General features: G+C 35.2%; 1 protein-coding gene across 1 annotated transcript; it reads right to left on the reverse strand.

Moving 5' to 3' along the window:
* Window positions 1-5,346: 5,346 nt before the first annotated feature.
* LOC130853855 (nuclear speckle splicing regulatory protein 1-like) lies at window positions 5,347-7,048 on the reverse strand. Its single transcript, XM_057736261.1, is given in 1 exon segment — window positions 5,347-7,048. A coding segment is annotated over 1 exon segment (1,683 nt). The 5' UTR covers window positions 7,030-7,048.
* Between the last annotated feature and the right edge of the window lie 14,421 nt (window positions 7,049-21,469).

Below are 21,469 nucleotides of genomic sequence, written 5' to 3' on the forward strand. Positions count from 1 at the left end.
TGTACCTTTTCCTATGAATTTGTCCATTTCTTCTAGGTTGTCCATTTTATTGGCATATAGTTGCTTATAGTATTTTCTCATAATCCTTTGTATTTCTGTGGTGTCCATTGTAACTTCTCCTTTTTCATTTCTAGTTTCATTGATTTGGGGACTTTCCCTTTTTTCTTGATGAGTCTGGCTAAAAGTTGATCAATTTCATTTGACTTTTCAAAGAACCAGCTTTTAGTTTCATTGATCTTCTCTGTGTTTTCTTTGTGTTTATTTAGTTCTGCACTGATCTTTATGATTTCTTTCCTTCTACTAACTTTAGGTTTTGTTTGTTCTTCTTTCTCTAGTTGCTATAAGTGTAAGATTAGATTGTTAATTTGAGATTTTGCTTGTTTCTTGAGGTACAATTGCTGTAACCTTCAGTTTTAGAACTGTTTTTGCTGTGTCCCATAGATTTTGAATCATCATGTTTTCATTTTCATTTATCTCTAGGTATTTATCCTTTGATTTCTTCAGTGATCCATTCATTGTTTAGCAGCATATTGTTTAGCCTCCATGTGTTTGTGGATTTTGCAGTGTTCTTTTTGTGTGTGTGTGTGTTTGTGTGTATATTTTATTTCTAATTGTGGATTTAAAAAAATGATTGATATGATTTCAGTTTTCTTAAATTTACCAAGGCTTACTTTGTGCCCAAGCATTTGATCTATCCTGGAGAATATTTAATGTGTACTTGAGTAGAATGTGTATTCTGCTGCATTCGGATTGGATGTTCTGTAAATATCAACCATGGCCATCTGATTTAATGTGTCATTTAAGGCCTGTGTTTCCTTATTGATATTGAGTCTGGATGATCTGCCCATTGATGTAAGAAGGGTGTTAAAATCCCCTGCTATTATTGTGTTACAGTCAATTTCCCCTTTTATGGCTGTTAGTATTTGTTTATATATTGAGGTACATCTATGTTGGGTGCATATATACTTACAAATATTATATCTTTTCCTTGGATCCCTTAATCATTATGTAGTATCCTTCTTTGTCTGTTGTAACAGCCTTATTTTATTTTTACTATATATATATATTTGTTTTGGCTGCATCAGATCGTCGTTACAGCACATGGGATCTTCATTGTGGCATGTGGGGTCTTTTTGGCAGCACATGGTCTTCTCTCTAGTTGTGGTGTGTGGTTTTCTTTCTCTCCTCTAGTTGTGGCACACAGGTTCCAGGGCACATAGGCTCTGTAATTGCAGCACACAAGCTCCAGAGCATGTGGGCTCTATAGTTTTGTGGCATGTGGGCTCAATAATTGTGTCACACAGGCTTAATTGTCTCAAGGCATGTGGGGTCTTAGTTCCCTGACCAGGGATTGAACCTGCATCCCCTGCATTGCAGAATGGATTCTTTACATTGAAGATTGGATTCTTCCCTTGTGGAGGACCACCAGGGAAGCCTCCCAACAGCCTTTCTTTTAGTCTATTTTGTGTGATATAGATATTGCTACTCCAGCTTTCTTTTGATTTCCATTTGCATGGAATACATTTTCCATCCCCTCACTTTCATTTAGTATGTGTCCCTAGATCTGAAGTGGGTTTCTTGTAGACAGCATATATAGGTTTCTTATTTTTGTATCCATTCAGCCAATCTATGTCTTTTGGTTAGAGAATTTAATCCATATGTATTTAAGGTAATTATTGGTAAATATGGGTTTTTTTTTTTTTGCCATTTTGTTAATTATTTTAGATTTGTTTTTGTAGGTTTCTTTTTCCTTTCCTCTTTTTTTCTCTTCTCTTATGATGTGATGACTAACTTTATTGTTGTCTTTGGATTCATTTTTCTTTTTTGTGTATGTATCAATTGTAGATTTTTGCCTTGCTGTTCCATGAAGTTTTGATATAGCAGTCTCTCTCTCTATATATATATATGTATATACATATATATGTATATATATACAAAATTGTTTGAAGTTGCTGTTCTTTTAATTTCAAATAAATTTCCAATATAATGTATTTGTACTCTCCTCACGATTGCTGGTTTTGATATCATATTTGTGTGTAGATGATTTCCTATCTTTACTGTATGTTTTCCTTTACCAAGGAGCTTTCCCATTCATAATTTTCTTGTTTCTAGTTGTGACCTCTCCTTTCCTGCTTGTGGAAATTCCTTTAGCACTTTTTGTAGAGCTGGATGGGGGTGCTGAATTTTCTTTTCTTGTCCTGTCTGTAATGCTTTTGATTTCTCCTTCAAATCTGAACAAGAGATGTGCTGGGTAGAGAATTCTTGGTTGGTTTTTCCCTTTCATCTCTTTAAATAGATTGTCCCACTGCTTTCTGGCCTGCAGATTTTATGCTGAAAACTTAGCTTATAACCTTATGGGAATTCTCTTGTATGTTATTTCTTGCTTTTCCCTTGTTGTTTTTAATATTTTCTCTGTCTTTTCAGTTTTTGTGAGTTTGATTAATATATGTCTTCTCTTGTTCCTTCCTCGACTTACCATGTATGCAATTCTTTGAGCTTCCTGGACTTTGTTGAGTTTTTTCTTTCCCATGTTAGGAAATTTTTCAGCTATTATCTCTTCAAATATTTTCTCAGGCCCTTCTCTCTCTTCTCCTTCTGGGACCCTATAATGCAAATGTTGGTGTGTTTAATGTTTTCCCAGAGATCTCTTCAACTGTCCTCATTTCTCTTTATTCTCTTTACTTTATTCTGTTCCATGTCAGTGATTTCCACCATTTTGTCTTCCATTTCACTTATCTGTTCTTCTGCTTCATTTATTCTGCTGTTGATTCTTTGTAGTGTATTTTTAATTTTAGTTATTTTAATATTCATCTCTGTTCTTTGAATCTTCTAGATCTTTGTTAAATGTTTCCTGTATCTTCTCAGTCTTTGTCTTTGTTCTGTTTCTGTGATCTTGGATCATCTTTACTATCATTACTCTGAATTGTTTTTTGGGTAGATTTCCTATCTCCTCTTCATTTAGTTGTTCTTCTGGGGTTTTATCTTGTTCCTTCCTCTGGAACATATTTCTCCACCATCTAATTTTTCTCTCTTTCTGTGATTGCAGTTTCCATTCCACAGGTGGCAGTGTTGTAGTTCCTCTTGCTTCTGGTGTCTGTCCCCTGGTGGGTGACCTGGTCTAAGAAGCTTGTATAGGCTTCTTTGTGGGAAGAACTGGTACCTGCCCACTGATGGGTGGAGCTGATTCTTGTCCCTCTGATGGGTTGGGCCATGTCAAGGGATGTGTTTAGAGATGCACGTGGGCTCAGGAAGATTTTTGGCAACCTGTCTGCTGATAAGAGGGTCTCTGTTCCCACCTTGTTGGTTGTTTAACCTGAGGTATCCCAGTACTGGAACCTACAGGCTGCTGGGTAGGACCAGGTCTTGTTGTCAAAATGATGGCCTCCAGGAATGCTCACACCAACAAGTACTCCCTGCATCACTGTCACCAGTGTCCTTGTCCCCACAGAGAGCTCTAGCCACCTTCTACTTCCCCTGGAGACCCTCCAAGATGAGCAGGTAGACCTGGCCCTGACTTCTATGAATTCACTGCTTTTTCTCTGGGTCCCAGTGGGCATGAGACCTTCTGTGCACCCTCCAAGAATGGAGTTTCTGTCTTCCTCAGTCCTTTGGTGTTTCTAGTATGGAGCCCTGCTTACCTTCAAAGCCAAGTGCTCTGAGGAATCCCCTCCCAATGCTGGACCCCCAAGATGGGAAGTCTAATGTGGGGCTCATAACTCTCACTTCTGTGGGAGAACCTCTGAGATATAATTATTTTCCAGTTTGTGGTTCACCCACATGGAATGTATGGGATTTTATTTTATCCCCTTTACCATCTTGTTATGGCTTCTTCCTTCTCTTTTGATGTAAAATATCTCTTTTGGTATGTTCCAGTCTTTTTTATTGATGATTGTTCAGCAGTTAGTTGTGATTTTGGTGTTTTTCTGAGAGGAGGTGAGCTCAAGTCCTTCTTCACCATCTTGTCTCCAACCAAGTCTAAAGTCAATTAATAGAACTCTTTTACAAATTAATTTTGGCAATATAATCTAGAGGTAGAAAAATACCATATCTTTAGCATATACATACAGACATATAAACAGACACAACCAGATAACTCAGTTTTCACATTAAAATTTTAGTAATTTATCATGTACAATTTAAAAACTAACTAGTTTACAAATAACAGTTGGAATAAATTGTTTACTCATTCAGATGGCTAAAGTTTTATTATTTGTGGAGAAGATTTTTAAGATCTGTATTAGTCTTTGACAAGCAATTTTGAGTAGACTGTTTAGGCAAGGGAGGTTTTTTTTTTAGCTATTTGTGTTCAAAAAATGTTTCTTCTTCTTCTTCTTTCTTTTTTTTTTTTAAAGTTTCAAGTTATACAATTGAATTAATCTAGACTCAGGCTCAGGCTATGTGGGCTGTGTTTACATTTCAAAGATTTGATGAGGTTTATAACTTCAAGGTACAGAGAAGAAAAATGTAAGTTTTCTCCTAGGAATTCTGGGGTATATTTGTCTATTATAACAATTCTTAGAGTAATTTTTTCCTTAAGTGCAGAAGAATTTTGCTCTAATATTCTGATATATTAATAATTTCTGCAACCATTTTGAGAAGACTGGGTGAGGCCTTGAGACTGATAAAAATAGATGGGCTCTGACCTGTTTTTAGAGTTGTGCTTCTGGTTTTGTAGAGATTTGAAAGAAAAAAGAAAGATATTTCTATTAACTCTTGAATATTGGACTCCAGTTGATTTATTTCCTAATTATTTATAGGAAAACCTGGGAAATTGCTGAAAGAAAGGGTGGTTTTTAAGAAAGAAAATTCATGTTGGATTTTGTTTTTAGTATAATTTCTGTTCTTTCATCTTAATAAGGGATATTTTTAATGAAGTACAGTCAACTTACAGTATTGAAATATAGTTGATTTACAATATCATACAGCACCATGACTCAGTACTTTTGCAAATCATATTCCATTATAGGTTACTATATGATAATGGATATAAATTCCCTGTGCTATACAGTATATCCCTGTTGCGTATCTATTTTTTTTTCAACATCAGAAGAGTTATTTATTTTTTAATGGTTGTACTGGAGCCAATTTTCCTCATTAAGTACCTACAGGGATTCAGCACTCTCTTTAGGTTGCTTGAATACAAGAATATGGCATTGATAAGTAAATACTACAGTTAAGATAAAAGGACTAACTTCTGACTTAAATCTAAACCAAAAATGAATTTTGAAAATATATTTTAAAATACCCTCCCAACCACTGTTAACACATTCCTTTATGTGTTCACACAGCATGTTCCAGGAATTATAATTTTCTGTGCTTCCACAGGTCTTTCTTTTGGGGTAGTCATCAATCATCTTCTTTCTCAATATATGTCTTTGCATTAACCCGTGCCATTTGCCAGGCCAAGTATCTGTCTCTTGCTGACATCTCAGTTTCTTCGTTGCTCTGCTTTGCAAACTTGTTCACTGTCTCATGTGGCCTCTCTTGTTCTTTGCCTGTCTCTTGACATTCCTCTGTGATTCTGTGTTTTGCTCCCAGTGATGTTTCAGAACTGGAGGGTTTCTCTGGGCTTCTTTCTTTGTCCTTTTCCATGTTTCTCATTTTACTGGCGCTTTCCTGGTTAAGAAGCCTATCCTCTGCCCTAGAATTTGCACTGCTTTCCTTTCTGTCTTGATTTCTCTCTGAAGATTGAACACTTACTTCTAGTTTTTCTCTATCTCTGTATTTATCACTGTTTTCATATCTTTCTTTCCTTGCTTTCATATGCTCTTCCTTTTCTTTGCTTTTCTCTTCCTTCTCTCCTCCTTTCTCACTGTGTCGGTTATAATCACTTCGTTGTCTGTCTCTTTCTTGTTCTCTTGAGGGATATTTCTCCCTGTCTTTTTCACTCTTCCATTCCCTATCATTTCTTTCTCTCTGGTCTCTTCCCCTCAGTCTATCTTCTTGTTCATGCCTCTTCCAGTGTGAATCTCTGTAACTGGCCTCTCTGTGCCTATGGGAATCCTTCTTTTCTTTTCTGTAATCACGGTCAGTGTAATAGCTGTCCTGCTCCCTGGATTGTCTCTCTTGATACTGATCTTCCCTTTTCTTGTGTCCTCTTGACTTGGAACTTTTTGTGTGGTAATTGGTACCATTCTCTCTTTCTTCACTAGATGACCTTGAGTGGGTATGATTCCTGTGATGCTTGGAGTAATTTTTTAAGGTTTCTGTGCCTTTTTCCCTTCTGCAGTTCACTTTATTATTTTCTTCTGTATCACCATCCTCAATGCTCTTAGCATCAAAGTCACTGTCTGCATCTGGGTTTTCCTCTACTTTCATAACAGTTTGGTGAATGCAGTTCTCATGAGGTATTCTGTTTTCTGAACTTACTTCATTGGAATATTCCTTTGATTTCTCTTCTTTTATCCCAGACCTGGTTTCACAAAAGCTGCATGTAGGTACTTCCTCTTCACCAACTGCTTGATTTAATAGGTGCCTATAAAATCCACTGAGATCTCTCTGCTTGGTTACATCCAAACGTGCTTCAAGTGCAGCAGCCCTCCTTTCTCTTTCTTCCTCTTCAGCTCTCTCTTTCAGTTTTTTCTTATAAGCAGATGTTACAAATGCCTCTTTATCATCAAATTCTCCCTTTTCCATTTCTCATTCTCTTTGTATTTTCTTTTCCATTCTTTTTTCCTGTTCCTTTTTTCTGATCTCAACTGCTTTTAGTAAGTTGTGAATGCACTTGGGCTTTCGGTCTTTTCCCAAAAGCAATTTTGGATTACTTTCTTCCTTTTTTTTCTGCATTTCATCATAAATACTATCATATTCATATACAGTAGAATCTTCTGCAAGGGCCTTCTGGATTTCCAGTTTGGTCTGTTTCATTGCTTGCTTCTTAGCAGCTTCCCTCTGAAGGCTTTCACTCATGGAGGTCTCCTCCTCCTCATCAGACTTATTCCCAAACACTGACGGCTTTTGCAAAACAGGGTGCAACTGCTGTCCTTTCTTTGGCAAAATAAGCCCATACTGCCTGCCCGGAATTGCCATCTTGCTCCCGTCTCCGCTGAACATGTGCTTATCTATTTTATACATAGTGATTTATATCTGTTAATCTCATACCCCTCATTTGTCCATCCCTCTACCTCTCCTCTTTAGTATTCACAATATTGTTATCTCTCTATGAGTCTGTTTCTGTTTTGAACATACATTCATTTGTATTATTTTAATTCTACATATAAGTAGTATCATACAGTATTTTTCTTATTTCTTATCTGTCTGACTTAATTTACTAAGCATAATATTCTTTAGGTCCATCCACATTGCTGTAATGGCAGAATTTCATTTTTTGATTGCTGTGTAAAATTCCATTGCATAACAACTTCTTAATCCAATTGTCTGTTGAGGACACTTAGGTTACTTCCATGTCTCGGCTATTGTAAATAATGTTGATACAAACATTGTGGTGCATGTGTCTTTTCAAAATAGTGTTTTTATTTTTTTCTCTATGTATACCCAGGGGTGGAATTGTTGGATCTTATGGTAATTCTATTTTTAGTTTTTTGAGGAATCTCATTACTATTTTCCATAGTGGCTGCACCAATTTGCATTACCACTAACAGTATATGTGTTCTCTTCTCTACACATTCTTTCCAACATTTGTTATTGGTAGACTTTTTGAGGATACCCATTATAACAGGTATGAGGTGATACCTTATGTTGGCTTTGATTTGCATATTTCTAGTAATTAGGGAATGTTGAGAATTTTTTCATGCTGCTCACCTGTACGTCTTCTTTGGAAAAATGTCTATTCAAGTCTTCTGTCAATTTTTTTATTGAACTTGTTTTTTAGATTTTGTGTTGTATTAGCAGTTTGTATACTTTGGATGTTAACTTTCTCCCTTATGTAACTGTAGGTTTTCTTTTCATTTTGTTTATGGTTTCCTTTGCTGTGCAAAAACTTTTAAGTTTGGTTAGGTCCCATTTGCTTGTTTCTGCTTTTATTTCTTTTGCCTTAGGAGACTGATTTTAGAAAACATTGCTACAACTTATATCAAGGATGTTTTGTTTATTTCTCTTCTAGGAGTTTTCTGGTTTCATGTCCTACATTTAGGTCTTTAAACCATTTTTTTTGTATATGGTGTGAAATGTTCTAAATTCATTGTTTTATGTGTGGCTTTCCAGTTTTCCCAACACCACTTGTTGAAGAGATTGTCTTTGTCCATTGGATATTCTTGCCTCCTTTGTCATAAATTAATTGACTGTAGGCACATGGGTTTATTTCTGAGTTCTCTAATATCTTCTACTGGTCTACATGTCTGTTTTTGTGCCAATACTATGCTGTTTTTTATTACTGTAGTTTTGTAGTATAGTCTAAAGTCTTCAAGGGTTGTTCCCTCTAGCTTTGTTCTTTTTCTCAGGGTTGCTTTGACAATTCAGGGTCTTTTGTGATTCAGTACATATTTTAGAGTTATTTGTTCTCATTCTATGAAAAATGATAGGGATTTCATTAAATCTGTAGATTGCTTTTGGTAGTATGGTCATTTTAATAATATTGATTTTCCAATCAAAGAACAAAAGATATCTTTCCATTTCTTTGGATCATATTCAATCTCCTTCATAAATGTTTTATAGTTTTCAGAGCATAGGTCTTACCCCCTGTTGATTAAGTTTATTCCTAGTTATTTTTTTCACATAATTTTAAACAGGATTTTTTTAACTGTCTCTTTCTGATATTCTATTATTGTGAATATAAATGAAACAAATTTCTATATATTAATCTTATATCCTGCAACCTTTATGCATTCATTTATTAATAACAATAATTTTTGAGTGGAGAATTTAAGGTTCTCTATATGGAATATCATGTCACCTGCAAATAATGACAGTTTTACCATCTTCCCTTCCAATTTGGATGCCTTTATTTCTTTTCCCTGCATGATTGCTATGGATGTGACTTTCAACACTAAGTTAAATAGACGTGGTAAGAGTGGGCATCTTTGTCTTTTCCCTAATTTAGCAGGAAAGCTTTCAGCTTTTTACCACTGAGTATGACGTTTGCTGTGGATTTGTCATAACTGGCATTTATTATGTTGAGGTATGTTCTCTTTGTACCCACTTTGATGAGTTTTCATCATGAATCAATGTTTAGTTTCATCAAATGTTTTTTCTATGTCTATTGAGATGATCAGGTGATTTTTGTCTTTTGTTAATGTGGTGTATCACATTGATTGATTTGCATATATTGAACCATCCTTGAAATGAATCCAACTTGATCATGATGTATTATCCTTTTTACCTATTGTTGGATTTAGTTTGCTAATATTTTGTTGAGGACTTTTGCATCTATATTCACCAAAGATATTGGCTTATGATATATTTTTATAGTGTCTTTGGTTTTGGTGTAATGGTGGCTTTGTTAAATGAATTTGGGAATCTTCCTTCCACTTCAATATTTTTGTAACAATTTGAGAAAGATGGTTAAAAAGTTGTCTTTTATGTTTGGAAGAATTCCCCAGCAAAACTATGTGGTCCTGGACTTATGTTTGCAGGAAGGTTTTTTGTTTGTTTGTTCATTTGTTTTTACCAACTCTATTTCACTTCTAGTTAAAATTGTCTGTTTCTTTTTGACTCAGCCTTGGCAGGCTATATATTTGTAGAATTCTATCCAATATATTGGTATATAACTGATTATAGTATTCTTTTATGGTCTTTTTGTGTTTCTGTGATAGTTGTTATTTGTTCTCTTTCATTTCTTATTTTGTTTATTTGGGCCCACAACCTTTTATTCTTGGTGAGCTTGACCATATTATTAATTTTACTTATATATTCAAAAAACACATATTTTTATTTCATGATCTTTTCCATTGTTGTTTTGAGCTCTATTTTATTTATTTCCTCTGTGATCTTCATTATACTCTTCCTCCTGCTAATTTTGGGGTTTGTTTTTTGATTCCAATTTTTGTAGGTGGTATAATAGGTTATTTATTTGAGATATTTCTTGTTTCATGAGGAAGACCTGTGTCGCTATGAACTTCGCTCTTGAAGTTGCTTTTGCTGCACCCCCTAGATTTTGCAAGGTTGTCTTTTTATTTTCATTAGTCTTGAGGTATTTTCTGATTTCTTCTTTGTTTTCATCTTCAACCCAGTGGTTTCTCAGTTGCATGTTGTTTGGTCTCTGTATACTTTCTCTTTTCCCATTTTTCTTTTTGTTGTTGATTTCCAGTTTCACATCATTGTGGTCCAAAAAATGCTTGATATAATTTCTACCCTCTTAAATATGTTGAGGCTCTTTTTGTGACCTAATGTGTAATCTATCCTAGAGAATGTTCCATGTGCACTTGAAAACAATGTGTGTTCTGCTTTTTCTTTTTTCTTTTTGAATGTGATGTTCTATAGATAACAATTAAGTCCATCTGATTTATTGTGTCATTTAGTATTTCTGTTGCCTTATTGATATTCTGTGTGGATGATCTGTAATGCCCCTGGGGTGTAAAAGTCTCCTACTATTATTGTATTATAATAAATTTCTCTCTTTATGTCAATTAATATTTTCTTTATGTATTTAGTTGCTCCTGTATTGAGTGTGTATATGTTTGCTAACATAATATCTTCTTATATTAATCCTTTTATCATTATATAATGCCCTTCTTTGTCTTTTGTTATAACCTTTAAAGTCTATTTTGTCTGAGTATTGATACCCACACTTTCTTGTCATTTCCATTTGCATAAAATATGTTTTCTTTTTTTATTGGAGTATAATTGCTTTACAATGTTGTGTTAGTTTCTGCTGTACAGTGTAGTGAATAAGCTATATCTCCTCCCTCTTGGACCACCCTCACGCCCCATCATTCCATCCATCTAGGTCATCAAGAGAACCGAGCTGAGCTGCCTGTGCTGTACAGCAGGTTCCCACTAACTATTTTACACATGGTAGTGTATTTATGTCAAACCTAAACTCCCAAGCCATCCCATGTTCCCATTCCTCCACTGTGTCCACATGTTCACTCATTATGTCTGTGTTTCTATTCTTGGCCTGAAAACAAGTTCATCTGTACCATTTTTATAGATTCCACATATATGCATTGATACATGATATTTGTTTTTGCTCTTTCTTACTTACTTCACTATGTATGACTGACTCTAGTTCAACCCACATCTCTATAGAAGGCCAAATTTCATTTTATTTTATGGCTGAGTAATATTACATTATGTACATGTACCACATCTTCTTCACCCATTAATGTGTTGATGGACATTTAGGCTGTTTCCATGTCCTGGCTCTTGTAAATTGTACTGCAGTGAACATTGTGGTATGTGATTTTTTGATGATGGCCTAGTGACCAGTGTGAGGTGATAGCTCATTGTAGTTTTTATTTTCATTTCTCTACTAATTAATGATGTTGAACATCTTTTCATGCACTCTTGGCTATCTGTATTTATTTATTTTTTTTGATGAAATGTCTATTTAGGTCTTCTGCCCATTTTTTTGATTGGGTTGTTTGTTTTTATGATATTGAGCTGCATGAGCTGTTTGTATATTTTAGAGATTAATCCTTTGTGCATTGCTTCATTTGCAAATATTTTCTCCATTCTGTGTGTTGTCTTTTTGTTTTGCCTATGGTTTGCTTTGCTGTGCAAAAGCTTTTACATTTAATTAGGTCATATTTGCTTATTTTTGTTTTTATTTACATTACTCTAGGAGGTGGGTCATAAAAGATCTTACTGTGATTTGTGTCAAAGAGTGTTTTTTTCTATGTTTTCCTGTAAGAATTTTAAAGTGTCTGGTCTTACATTTAGGTCTTTAATCCATTTTGAGCTTATTTTTGTGTATGGTGTTAGGGAGTGTTTTAATTTCATTATTTTACATGTAGCTGTCCAGTTTTTGCAGCATTGCTTGTTGAAAAGGCTGTCTTTTCTCCATTGTATATTCTTGCCTCATTTGTCATAAATTAGTCAATCATAGGTGTATGGCTTTATCTATGTTCTTTCTATCCTGTTCCATGGATCTTTATTTCTGTTTCTGTGCCAGTACCAAACTCTCTTGATTACTGTAGCTTTGTAGTATAGTCTGAATTTGGGGTGCTTGATTACTCCAGCTCCATTTTTCTTTCTCAAGATTGCTTTGGGTATTTTGGGTCTTTTGTGTTTCCGTACATACTGTAATTTTTTTGGTTCTAATTCTGTGAAGAATGCTGCTGGCAATTTGATAGGAATTGCATTGAACCTGTAGATTCCTTTGTGTAGTTTAGTCATTTTCACAGCATAGATTCTTCCAATCCAGAAGCAGGGTATATCTCTCCATCAGTTTGTGTCATCTTCGATTGCTTTCATCAGTGTTTTATAGTTTTCTGAGTACAGGTCTTTTGCCTCCTTAGGTAGAATGTTTATTCCAATGTATTTTATTCTATTTGTCACAATGGTAAATGGGTTTGCTTCCTTAATTTCCCTTTCTGACCTTTTTTATTAGTTTATAGTAGTGCAAGAGATTTCTGTGCATTAATTTTGTATCCTTCAACATTACCAAATTCATTGATTAGCTCTAACAGTTTTCTGGTGGCATCTTCAGGATTTTTGTTATTGTTTTGTTTCATATATTTATTTTATTTATTTAGTTGCACCAGGTCTTATTTGTTACAGGCATGCTCCTTAGTGGCAGCAGGTGGCTGCTTACTTGTGGCTCATGTACTCTTTAGTTGAGGCTCGCTGGCTCCTTAGTTGGAGAATATATGTGGGACATAAACCCCTGACCAGGGATTGAACCTGGGCACCTGTATTGGGAGCTTGGAGTCTTAACCATTGTGCCACCAAGGAAGTCCCAGAATTTTCTATGTATAGTATTATGTTATCTGCAGACAGTGACAGTTTTAATTCTTCTTTTCCTACTTGGATTCCTTTTATTTCTTTTTCTTCTCTGATTGCTGAGGTTAGGACTTTCAAAACTATGTTGAATAATAGTGGAAAGAGTGGACATCCTTGTCTTTTTTCTGATTTTAAAGGAAATGCTTTCAGTTCTTCACCATTGAGGATGTTTGTGGTGGGTTTGTCATATTATAACCTTTATTATGTTGAGGTAGATTGCTGCTATAACAACTTTCTAGAGAGTATTTTTAAATCATAAATCAGTCTTGAATTTTGTTAAAAGATTTTTCTGCATCTACTGAGAGATCATATGCTTTTTATTCTTCAATTTGTTAATATGATGTATCACATTGATTCATTTGGATATACTGAAGAATCCTTGCATCCCAGGGATAAATCTCACTTGATCCTGTTGTATGATCTTTTTAATGTGTTGCTGGATTCTGACTGCTAGTATTTTGTTGAGGATTTTTGTGTCTATGTTCATCAGTGATATTGAACTCTATTTTGCTTTTTTGTGATATCATTGTCTGGTTTTGGTATCAGGGTGATGGTGGCCTAATAGAGCAAGCTTGGATGTGTTCCTCCCTCTGCAATTTTTTGGAAAAGTTTGAAAAGGATAGGTTTTAATTTTTCTCTAAATGTTTGATATAAGTCACCTGTGAAACTATCTGGTCCTGGGCTTTTGTTTGTTGGAAGATTTTAAATAATGGTTTCAATTTCAGTGCTTGTGGTTGGTTGGTTCATGTTTTCAGTTTCTTCCTGATTCAGTCTTGGGAAGTTGTAGCTTTCTAAGAAACTTCATTTCTTCCAGGTTGTCCATTTTATTGGCATATAGATGCTTGTAGTAGTCTCTTATGATCTTCTGTATTTCTATCTTGTCAGTTGTAATTTCTCTTCTTTCATTTCCAATTTTATTGAGCTGAATCCTTTTCCTTTTTTTCTTGATGAGTCTGGCTAAAGGTTTATCAATTTTGTTTATCTTCTCAAAGAACCAACTTTTTGTTTTATTGATCTTTGCTATTGTTTTCTTCATTTATATTTTATTTGTTTTTGCTCTAATCTTTATTGTTTTTTTCCTTCTATTAACTTTGGTTTTCTTTGTTCTTCTTTTTCCAGTTGCTTCAGGTATAAGTTAAGATTGTTTGAGATTTTTCTTGTTTCTTGAGGTGAGATTGAATTGCTATAAACTTCCTTCTTAGAACTGCTTTTGCTATGTCCCATAGGTTTTGGATCATCATGTTTTTGTTGTCATTTCTGTCTAAGTATCTTTTGATTTCTTCTTTGATTTCTTCAGTGATCTCTTGGTTACTTAGCAGTGCATTATTTAGCCTCCATGTGTTTGTATTTTTTACAGTTTTTTTCATGTAATTGATTTCTAATCTCATTGTTTTGTGGTCAGAAAAGGTGCTTGACATGATTTCAATATTCTTAAGTTTCCCAAGGCTTGGTTTGGGATCCAAGATATGATCTATCCTGCAGAATGTTCCTTGTGCACTTGAGAAGAAAATGAATTCTTCTACTTTTGGGTGGATTGTACTATAAATATCAGTTAAATCTGTGAGTCTATTGTGTTGTGCAATGCTTGTGTTTCCTTATTTATTTTCTCTCTGGATGGTCTGTCCATTGGTGTAAGTGGGGTGTTAACGTCTCCTAGTATTATTGTGTTACTGTCATTTTCCCCTTTTATGGCTGTTAGTATTTGCCTTATGTATTGAGGTGCTCCTATGTTGGGTGCATAAATATTTATAATTATTATGTTTTCTTCTTGGATTGATCCCTTGGTCATTATATAGTGTCCTTACTTATCTCTTGTAATAATCTTTACTTTAAAGTCTATTTTGTATGATATGAGTATCGCTACTTCAGCTTTCTTGTGATTTCCATTTGCATGGAATATCTTTTTCCAACCTCTTGCTTATAGTATGTTTGTATCCCTAGGTGTGAAATAGTTCTTTTGTAGACAGCATGTATACGGGTCTTGCTTTTATATCCATTCCACCAGTCTGTGTCTTTTGGTTGGAAAATTTAATTCATTTATATTCAAGATGATTATCTGTATGTATGTTCCTATGACCATTTTCTTAATTGATTTGAGTTTGTTTTTGTGAGTCTTTTTCTTTTCTTATGTTTCTCACCTACAGAAGTTCCTCTAGCATTTGTTTTAAAGTTGCTTTGGTGGCACTGAATTCTCTTACCTTTGCTTGTCTGTAAGGCTTTTGATGTCTCCATCAAATCTGAAGGAGATCCTCACTAGGTAGGGTAATCTTGGTTGTAATTTTTTACCTTTCATTACTTTAACTATATCCTGCCACTCCCAAGTGGCCTGCAGATTTTTTGCTGAAAAATCAGCTGATAACATTATGTGGTTTTCCTTGTATGTTATTTGTTGCTTTTCTCTTGATACTTTTTATATTTTTTCTTTGAATTAAATTTTTGTTACTTTGATTAATATGTGTCTTGGTGTGTTTCTCTTACATTTTATCCGGTATGAGATTCTCTGTGTTTCATGGACTTGAGGGGCTATTTCCTTTCCCACTTTAGGGAAGTTTCCAACTATTATCTCTTTAAATGTTTTCTCAGACACTTTTTCATTCTCTTCTTCTTCTGGGAACCCTCTAAATTGAATGTTGGTGTATTTTACATTGTCCAAGAGGTCTCTGAGACTGTCCTCAATAATTTTCATTGTTTTTTCTTTATTCTGCTCCATGGCAGTAATTTCTATCATTCTATCTTCTAGCACCCTTGTTTGCTCTTCTGCCTAAGTTATTCTACTATTGATTCCTTCTAGTGTATTTTTCATTTCAGTTATTATGTTTTTCATCACTATCTGTTATTCTTTAGTTTTTCTAAGCCTCTGTAAACATGCTTTATATTTTCTCAGCCTGTGCCTCCATTCTATTTCCAGGATTTTGCATCACCTTTACTATCATTACTCTGAATTATTTTTCTGGTAGGTTTCCTATTTCCTCTTTATTTATTTGGTCTTTTAGGTTTTTACCTTGCTCCTCTGTCTGTAGTATATTTTCTGTCATCTCATTTTTTTTTTTTTTGGATGGTTTGGGCTGAATTCCTGTCTTAACTGGTTGTTTGGCCTAAGGCTTTCAGCACTGGGGTTTGGAGGCAGTTGGGGTAGATCTGGATCTGGTGCCAAGATGAGGACCTCTGGGAGATGTCACTCTAATTAATATTTCCTGGGGTCTGAGATTCTCTGTTAGCCCAGTGGTTTGGACTGTGTGCTCCAACCACAGAAACTCAGGCCCAATTCCCAGCTTGGGAACCAACATCCTACAAGTTGCCTGGCATTGCAAGAAAAGAAAAAGGGAGGAGAAATAAAACAACAAACAATAAAAAGTAAAATAAAATTAGAAAAATAATAAATACATTAGAAAAAATATAAGTGAAATAATTACAACAAGGTAAAACAGAATCACAACAGAAAAAAGAAAAAAAGGGGAGTGAGGAACAAGCCTCAGAATCATAACAAAGTATAGGCAATAATATAAAATTAGGAAAATAAAATAATTATTAGAAAAAATGAAAACATAAATGAAAGAACAACAAAGTAAAATAGAATCACAACCTAAAACAAAAAAAGGCCAAAAAGGGCCTTGGATGTGGGGGGTGGGGTTTAGGCATAGGTGGGGTTTAGGGTGGGGGTGGGGCCTAGGTTCAGGGACCACATGGCTGGGAAAGGGAGCATGGCCAGAGGGGGAACTCAGAATGTGGAGTAAGGCCTTGGGTGGGGGTGTGGAGCTGGCTTTTAGGCTCAGTGTGGCCAGAGGGAGCCTCAGAGTTTGGAGGATTAGGCTCTGGAACTCAGCAGGCTCTGCAAGGCCCAAGTGGGCTGAGGAAATGCTGGTCATGTTCCCTTCTGATCCTCCACTATCCCTCATCCCTGTAGATCCCCTAACCACGGGTGGGCCCCTCCAGGCATGGGAACCCCTCTCCTCCACTGATGCCTCTCAAGGGCCCTGGTCTTTTCTGACCTCCACTTCTCCTCCCCCCCTTCCTCCCCACTGTGTCCCACCTGGTCTCTCAGGGATTCCTCCCATCCCTTTAGGTGTCTGTGGTCCCCAACCAGTGCTAGGTAACTTCCTTAGTTGTGCAATGATGTGAACTCTGCATCTTCCCAGTCTGCCACCTTGACTCCTGGTTATCTCAAAATATCATTTTTCACCCTCCCATTTTCAGACTGTGCATGTCTTTCAAACTGAAGTGAATATCTTATATGAAGCACATAGATGTGTCTTGTTACTTTACCCAAATGGCCACCCTCTGCCTTTTATTTTTTTTCTTGTTCTATCTTTTCATTTTTTAAAAAAAACTTTTATTGAGATAAACTTAACATGCAATAAACTGTGTATATTTAGAGTGTACAATTTGGTATCCCAATCTCACAATTCATTCCCCTCCAACCCTCCCTGCTTTCCCCACTTGGTGTCCATATGTTTGTTTTCTACATCTGGGTCTCTATTTCTGCCTTGTAAATCAGTTGATTTGTAACATTTTTCTATATTCCACATATATGTGTTAATATACGATATTTGTTTTTCTTTTTCTGACTCACTTCACTCTGTATGACAGTCTCTAGGTCCATCCATGTCTCTACAAATGTCCCAGGTTCATTGCTTTTTACAGATGAGAAATATTCCATTGTATATATGTACCACATCTCTTTTATCCATTCATCTGTTGATGGACATTTCAGTTGCTTCCAAGTCCTGGCTATTGTAAATAGTGCTGAAATGAACATTGGAGTGCATGTGTCTTTTTGAATTATGGTGTTCTCTGGGTATATGCCCAGCAGTGGGATTGCTGGGTCATATGGTAACTCTATTTTTGTTTTTTCAAGGAACCTCCATATTGTTCTCCATAGTGGCTGTATCAATTCACATTCCCATCAACAGTGCAAGAGTGTTCCCTTTTCTCCACACCCTCTCCAGTATTTACTGTTTGTAGATTTTCTGAGGATGCCCATTCTAACTGGTATGAGGTGATACTGCATTGTAGTTTTGATTTGCATTTCTCTAATAATTAGTGATGTTGAGCATCTTTTCATGTGCCTCTTGACCATCTGTATTTCTTCTTTGGAGAAATGTCTATTAAGTTCTTCTGCCCATTTTTGGATTTTTTTTTTTTGATATTGAGCTGGATGAACTGTTTATATATTTTGGATATTAATACTTTTTCTGTTGATTCATTTGCAAATATTTTCTCCCATTCTGAGGGTCGTCTTTTCATCTTGCTTACAGTTTCCTTTGCTGTGCAAAAGCTTTTAAGTTTCATTAGGTCCCACTTATTTATTTTTGTTTTTATTTCCATTACTCTAGGGGGTGGGTCAAAAAAGATCTTGCTGTGATTTATCTCAAAATGTGTTGTTCTGCCTATGTTTTCTTCTAGGAGTTTTTTAGTGTCTGGCCTTCCATTTAGGTCTTTAATCCATTTTGAGTTTATTTTTGTGTGTGCTGTTAGGAAGGGGTCTAATTTCATTCTTTTACATGTAGCTGTCCAATTTTCCCAGCACCACTTATTGAAGAGGCTTTCTTTTCTCCATTGTATATCCTTGCCTCCTTTGTCATAGATGAGTTGACAATAGTTTATCTCTGGGCTTTCTATCCTGTTCCATTGATCTATATTTCTGTTTTTGTGCCAGTACCATACTGTCTTGAGCACTGCAGCCATGGAATATAGTTTGAAGTTAGGAAACCTAATTCCACCAACTCTGTCTTTCCTTCTCAAGATTGCTTTTGCTATTTGGGGTCTTTTGTGTTTCCATACAAATCCTAAGATTTCTTGTTCTAGTTATGTGAAAAATGCCATTGGTAATTTGATTGGGATTGCATTGAATGTGTAAATTGCTTTCGGTAGTATAGTCATTTTCACAATGTTGATTCTTCCAATTCAAGAAGATGGTATGTTCCACCATCTGTTTTTGTCATCTTTGATTTCTTTCATTAGTGGCTTACAGTTTTCTGGGTACAGGTCTTTTACCTCCTTGGTTAGATTTATTCCTAGATAATTTATTTTTTTGTTGCAATGGCGAGTGGGATTGTTTCCTTAATTTCTCTTTCTGATCTTTCATTCTTAGTGTATAGAAATGCAAGAGATTTCTGTGTGTTAATTTTGTATCCTGCAACTTTACCAAATCATTGATTAGCTCAAGTAGTGTTCCCATGACATCTTTAGGATTTTCTATGTATAGTATCATGTCATCTGCAAACAGTGACAGTTTTTTTCTTCTTTTCCAATTTAGATTCCTTTTATTTCTTTTTCTTCTCTGATTCCTGTGGCAAGGACTTCCAAAACTATGTTGAATACTGCTGGAGAAAGTGGACATCCTTGTCTTGTTCCTGATCTTAGAGGGAATGCTTTCAATTTTTCACCATTGAGAATAATGTTTGCTGTGGGTTTGTCATATATGACCTTTATTATGTTGAGGTAGGTTCCCTCTATGCCCACATTCTGGAGAGTTTTTATCATAAATCGACGTTGAATTTTGTCAAAAGCTTTTTCTGCATCTGTTGAAATGATCATGTGGTTTTTATCCTTCATTTTGTTAATATGGTGTGTCACATTGATTGATTTGCCTATATTGAAGAATCCTTGCATTCCAGAGATAAAACCAACTTGATTATGGTGTATGATCCTTTTAATGTGTTGTTGGAGTTTGTTGGCTAGTATTTTGTTGAGGATTTTTGCATCTAAATTCATCAGTGATATCAGTCCATAATTTTCTCTTTTTGTATTATGTTTCTCTGGTTTTGGTATCATGGTGATGGGGACCTCATAGAATGTTTAGGAATGTTCCTTCCTCTGTAATTTTTTTGAAAGGGTTTGAGAAGGATGGGAGTTAACTCCTCTCTAAATGTTTGATAAAATTCACCTATGAAGCCATCTGGTCCTGGACTTTTTTTGCTGGAAGATTTTTAGTCACAGTTTCAATCTCATTACTTGTGATTGGTCTGTTCATATTTTCTCTTTCTTCCTGATTCAGTCTTGGAAGATTATACTTTTCTAAGAATCTGTCCATTTCATCCAGGTTGTCCATTTTAGTGGCATCCAGTTGCTTGTTGTAGTCTATTATGGTGCTTTTTATTTCTGCAGTGTCCATTGTAACTTCTGCTTCCTTTCTAATTTTATTGATTTGAGTCCTCTCCCTCTTTTTCTTAATGTGTCTTACTAGAGGTTTATCAATTTTATTGATCTTCTCACAGAAGCAGCTTTTAGTTGTATTGATTTTTGCTATTGTTTTCTTTGTTTCTATTTCATTTATTTCTCCTCTGATCTTTATGATTTCTCTCTGTCTGCTAACTTTGGGTTTTGTTTGCTCTTCTTTCTTTAGTTTCTTTAGGTGTAAGGTTAAATTGTTTCTTTTGGATTTTTCTTGTTTCTTGAGGTAAAATTGTATTTCTATAAACTTCCCTTTTAGAACTGCCTTTGCTGCATCCCATAGGTTTTGGAACTTTTTGGTTTCATTATCATTTGTCTCTAGGTATTTTCTGATTTCCTACTTGATTTCTTCAGTGATCTCTTGTTTATTTAGTAGTGTATTGTTTAGCCTCCATTTGTTTGTGTCTTTTACAGTTTTTTTCCTGTAACTGATTTCTAATCTCATAGCGTTGTTGTCAGAAAAGATACTTGGTACGATATCAATATTCTTAAACTTACTGAGGCTTTATTTATGACCCAAAATATGATCTATCCTGGGGAATGTTCCATCGGCACTTGAGAAGAACATGTTATCTGCTGTTTTTGGATGTAATGTCCTATAGATATCTATTAAATCAAGCTGACTTATTATGTTATTTAAAGCTTGTGTTTCGTTATTAATTTTCTGTGTGGATGATCTGTCCATTGGTGTAAGTGGGGTGTTAAAATCCCCCACTATTATTGTGTTACTGTCAGTTTCCTTTTTCATAGTTGTTAGGTTTTGCTTTATGTATTAAGGTGCTCCTATACTGGGTCCATGTATACATATAATTGTTATCTCTTTTTCTTGAATTGATCCCCTAATCTTTATGTAGTGTCCTTTCTTGTCTCTTGTAACAATTTTTTTTATTTTAAAGTCTATTTCATCTGATATGAGTATCACTATTCTAGCTTCTTGTGAATCCCATTTGCATGGAATATATTTTTTCATCCTCTCACTTTCAGTCTGTGTGTGTCCCTAAGTCTGAAGTGGGTCTCTTGTAGACAGCATATGTATGGGTCTTGTTTTTGTATCCATTCAGCCAATCTGTGTCTTTTGCTTGGTCCATTTAGTCCATTTACATTCAAGGTAATTATTGATATGTATGTTCTTATTACCATTTTCTTAACTGTTTTGTTTTTGTTTTTGTAAGTCCTTTCCTTCTTTTATGTATACCACCTAGAGAAGTTCCTTTAGCATTTGTTGCTGGGCTGTTTTGGTGGTGCTGAATTCTCTTAGTTGTTGCTTGTCTATAAAGCTTTTGATTTCTCCAAATCTGAATGAGATCCTTGCTGGGTAGAGTATTCTTGGTTGTTGGTTTTTCCCTTTCATCACTTTAAATATATCATTCCAATCCCTTCTGGCTTGCAGAGTTTCTGCTGAGAAATCAGCTGTTAACCTGATGGGAGTTCCCTTGTATGTTATTTGTCATTTTTC

Source organism: Hippopotamus amphibius, chromosome 5, assembly GCF_030028045.1.
Source record: "Hippopotamus amphibius kiboko isolate mHipAmp2 chromosome 5, mHipAmp2.hap2, whole genome shotgun sequence".
In the NCBI taxonomy this organism is placed as follows: domain Eukaryota; kingdom Metazoa; phylum Chordata; class Mammalia; order Artiodactyla; family Hippopotamidae; genus Hippopotamus; species Hippopotamus amphibius.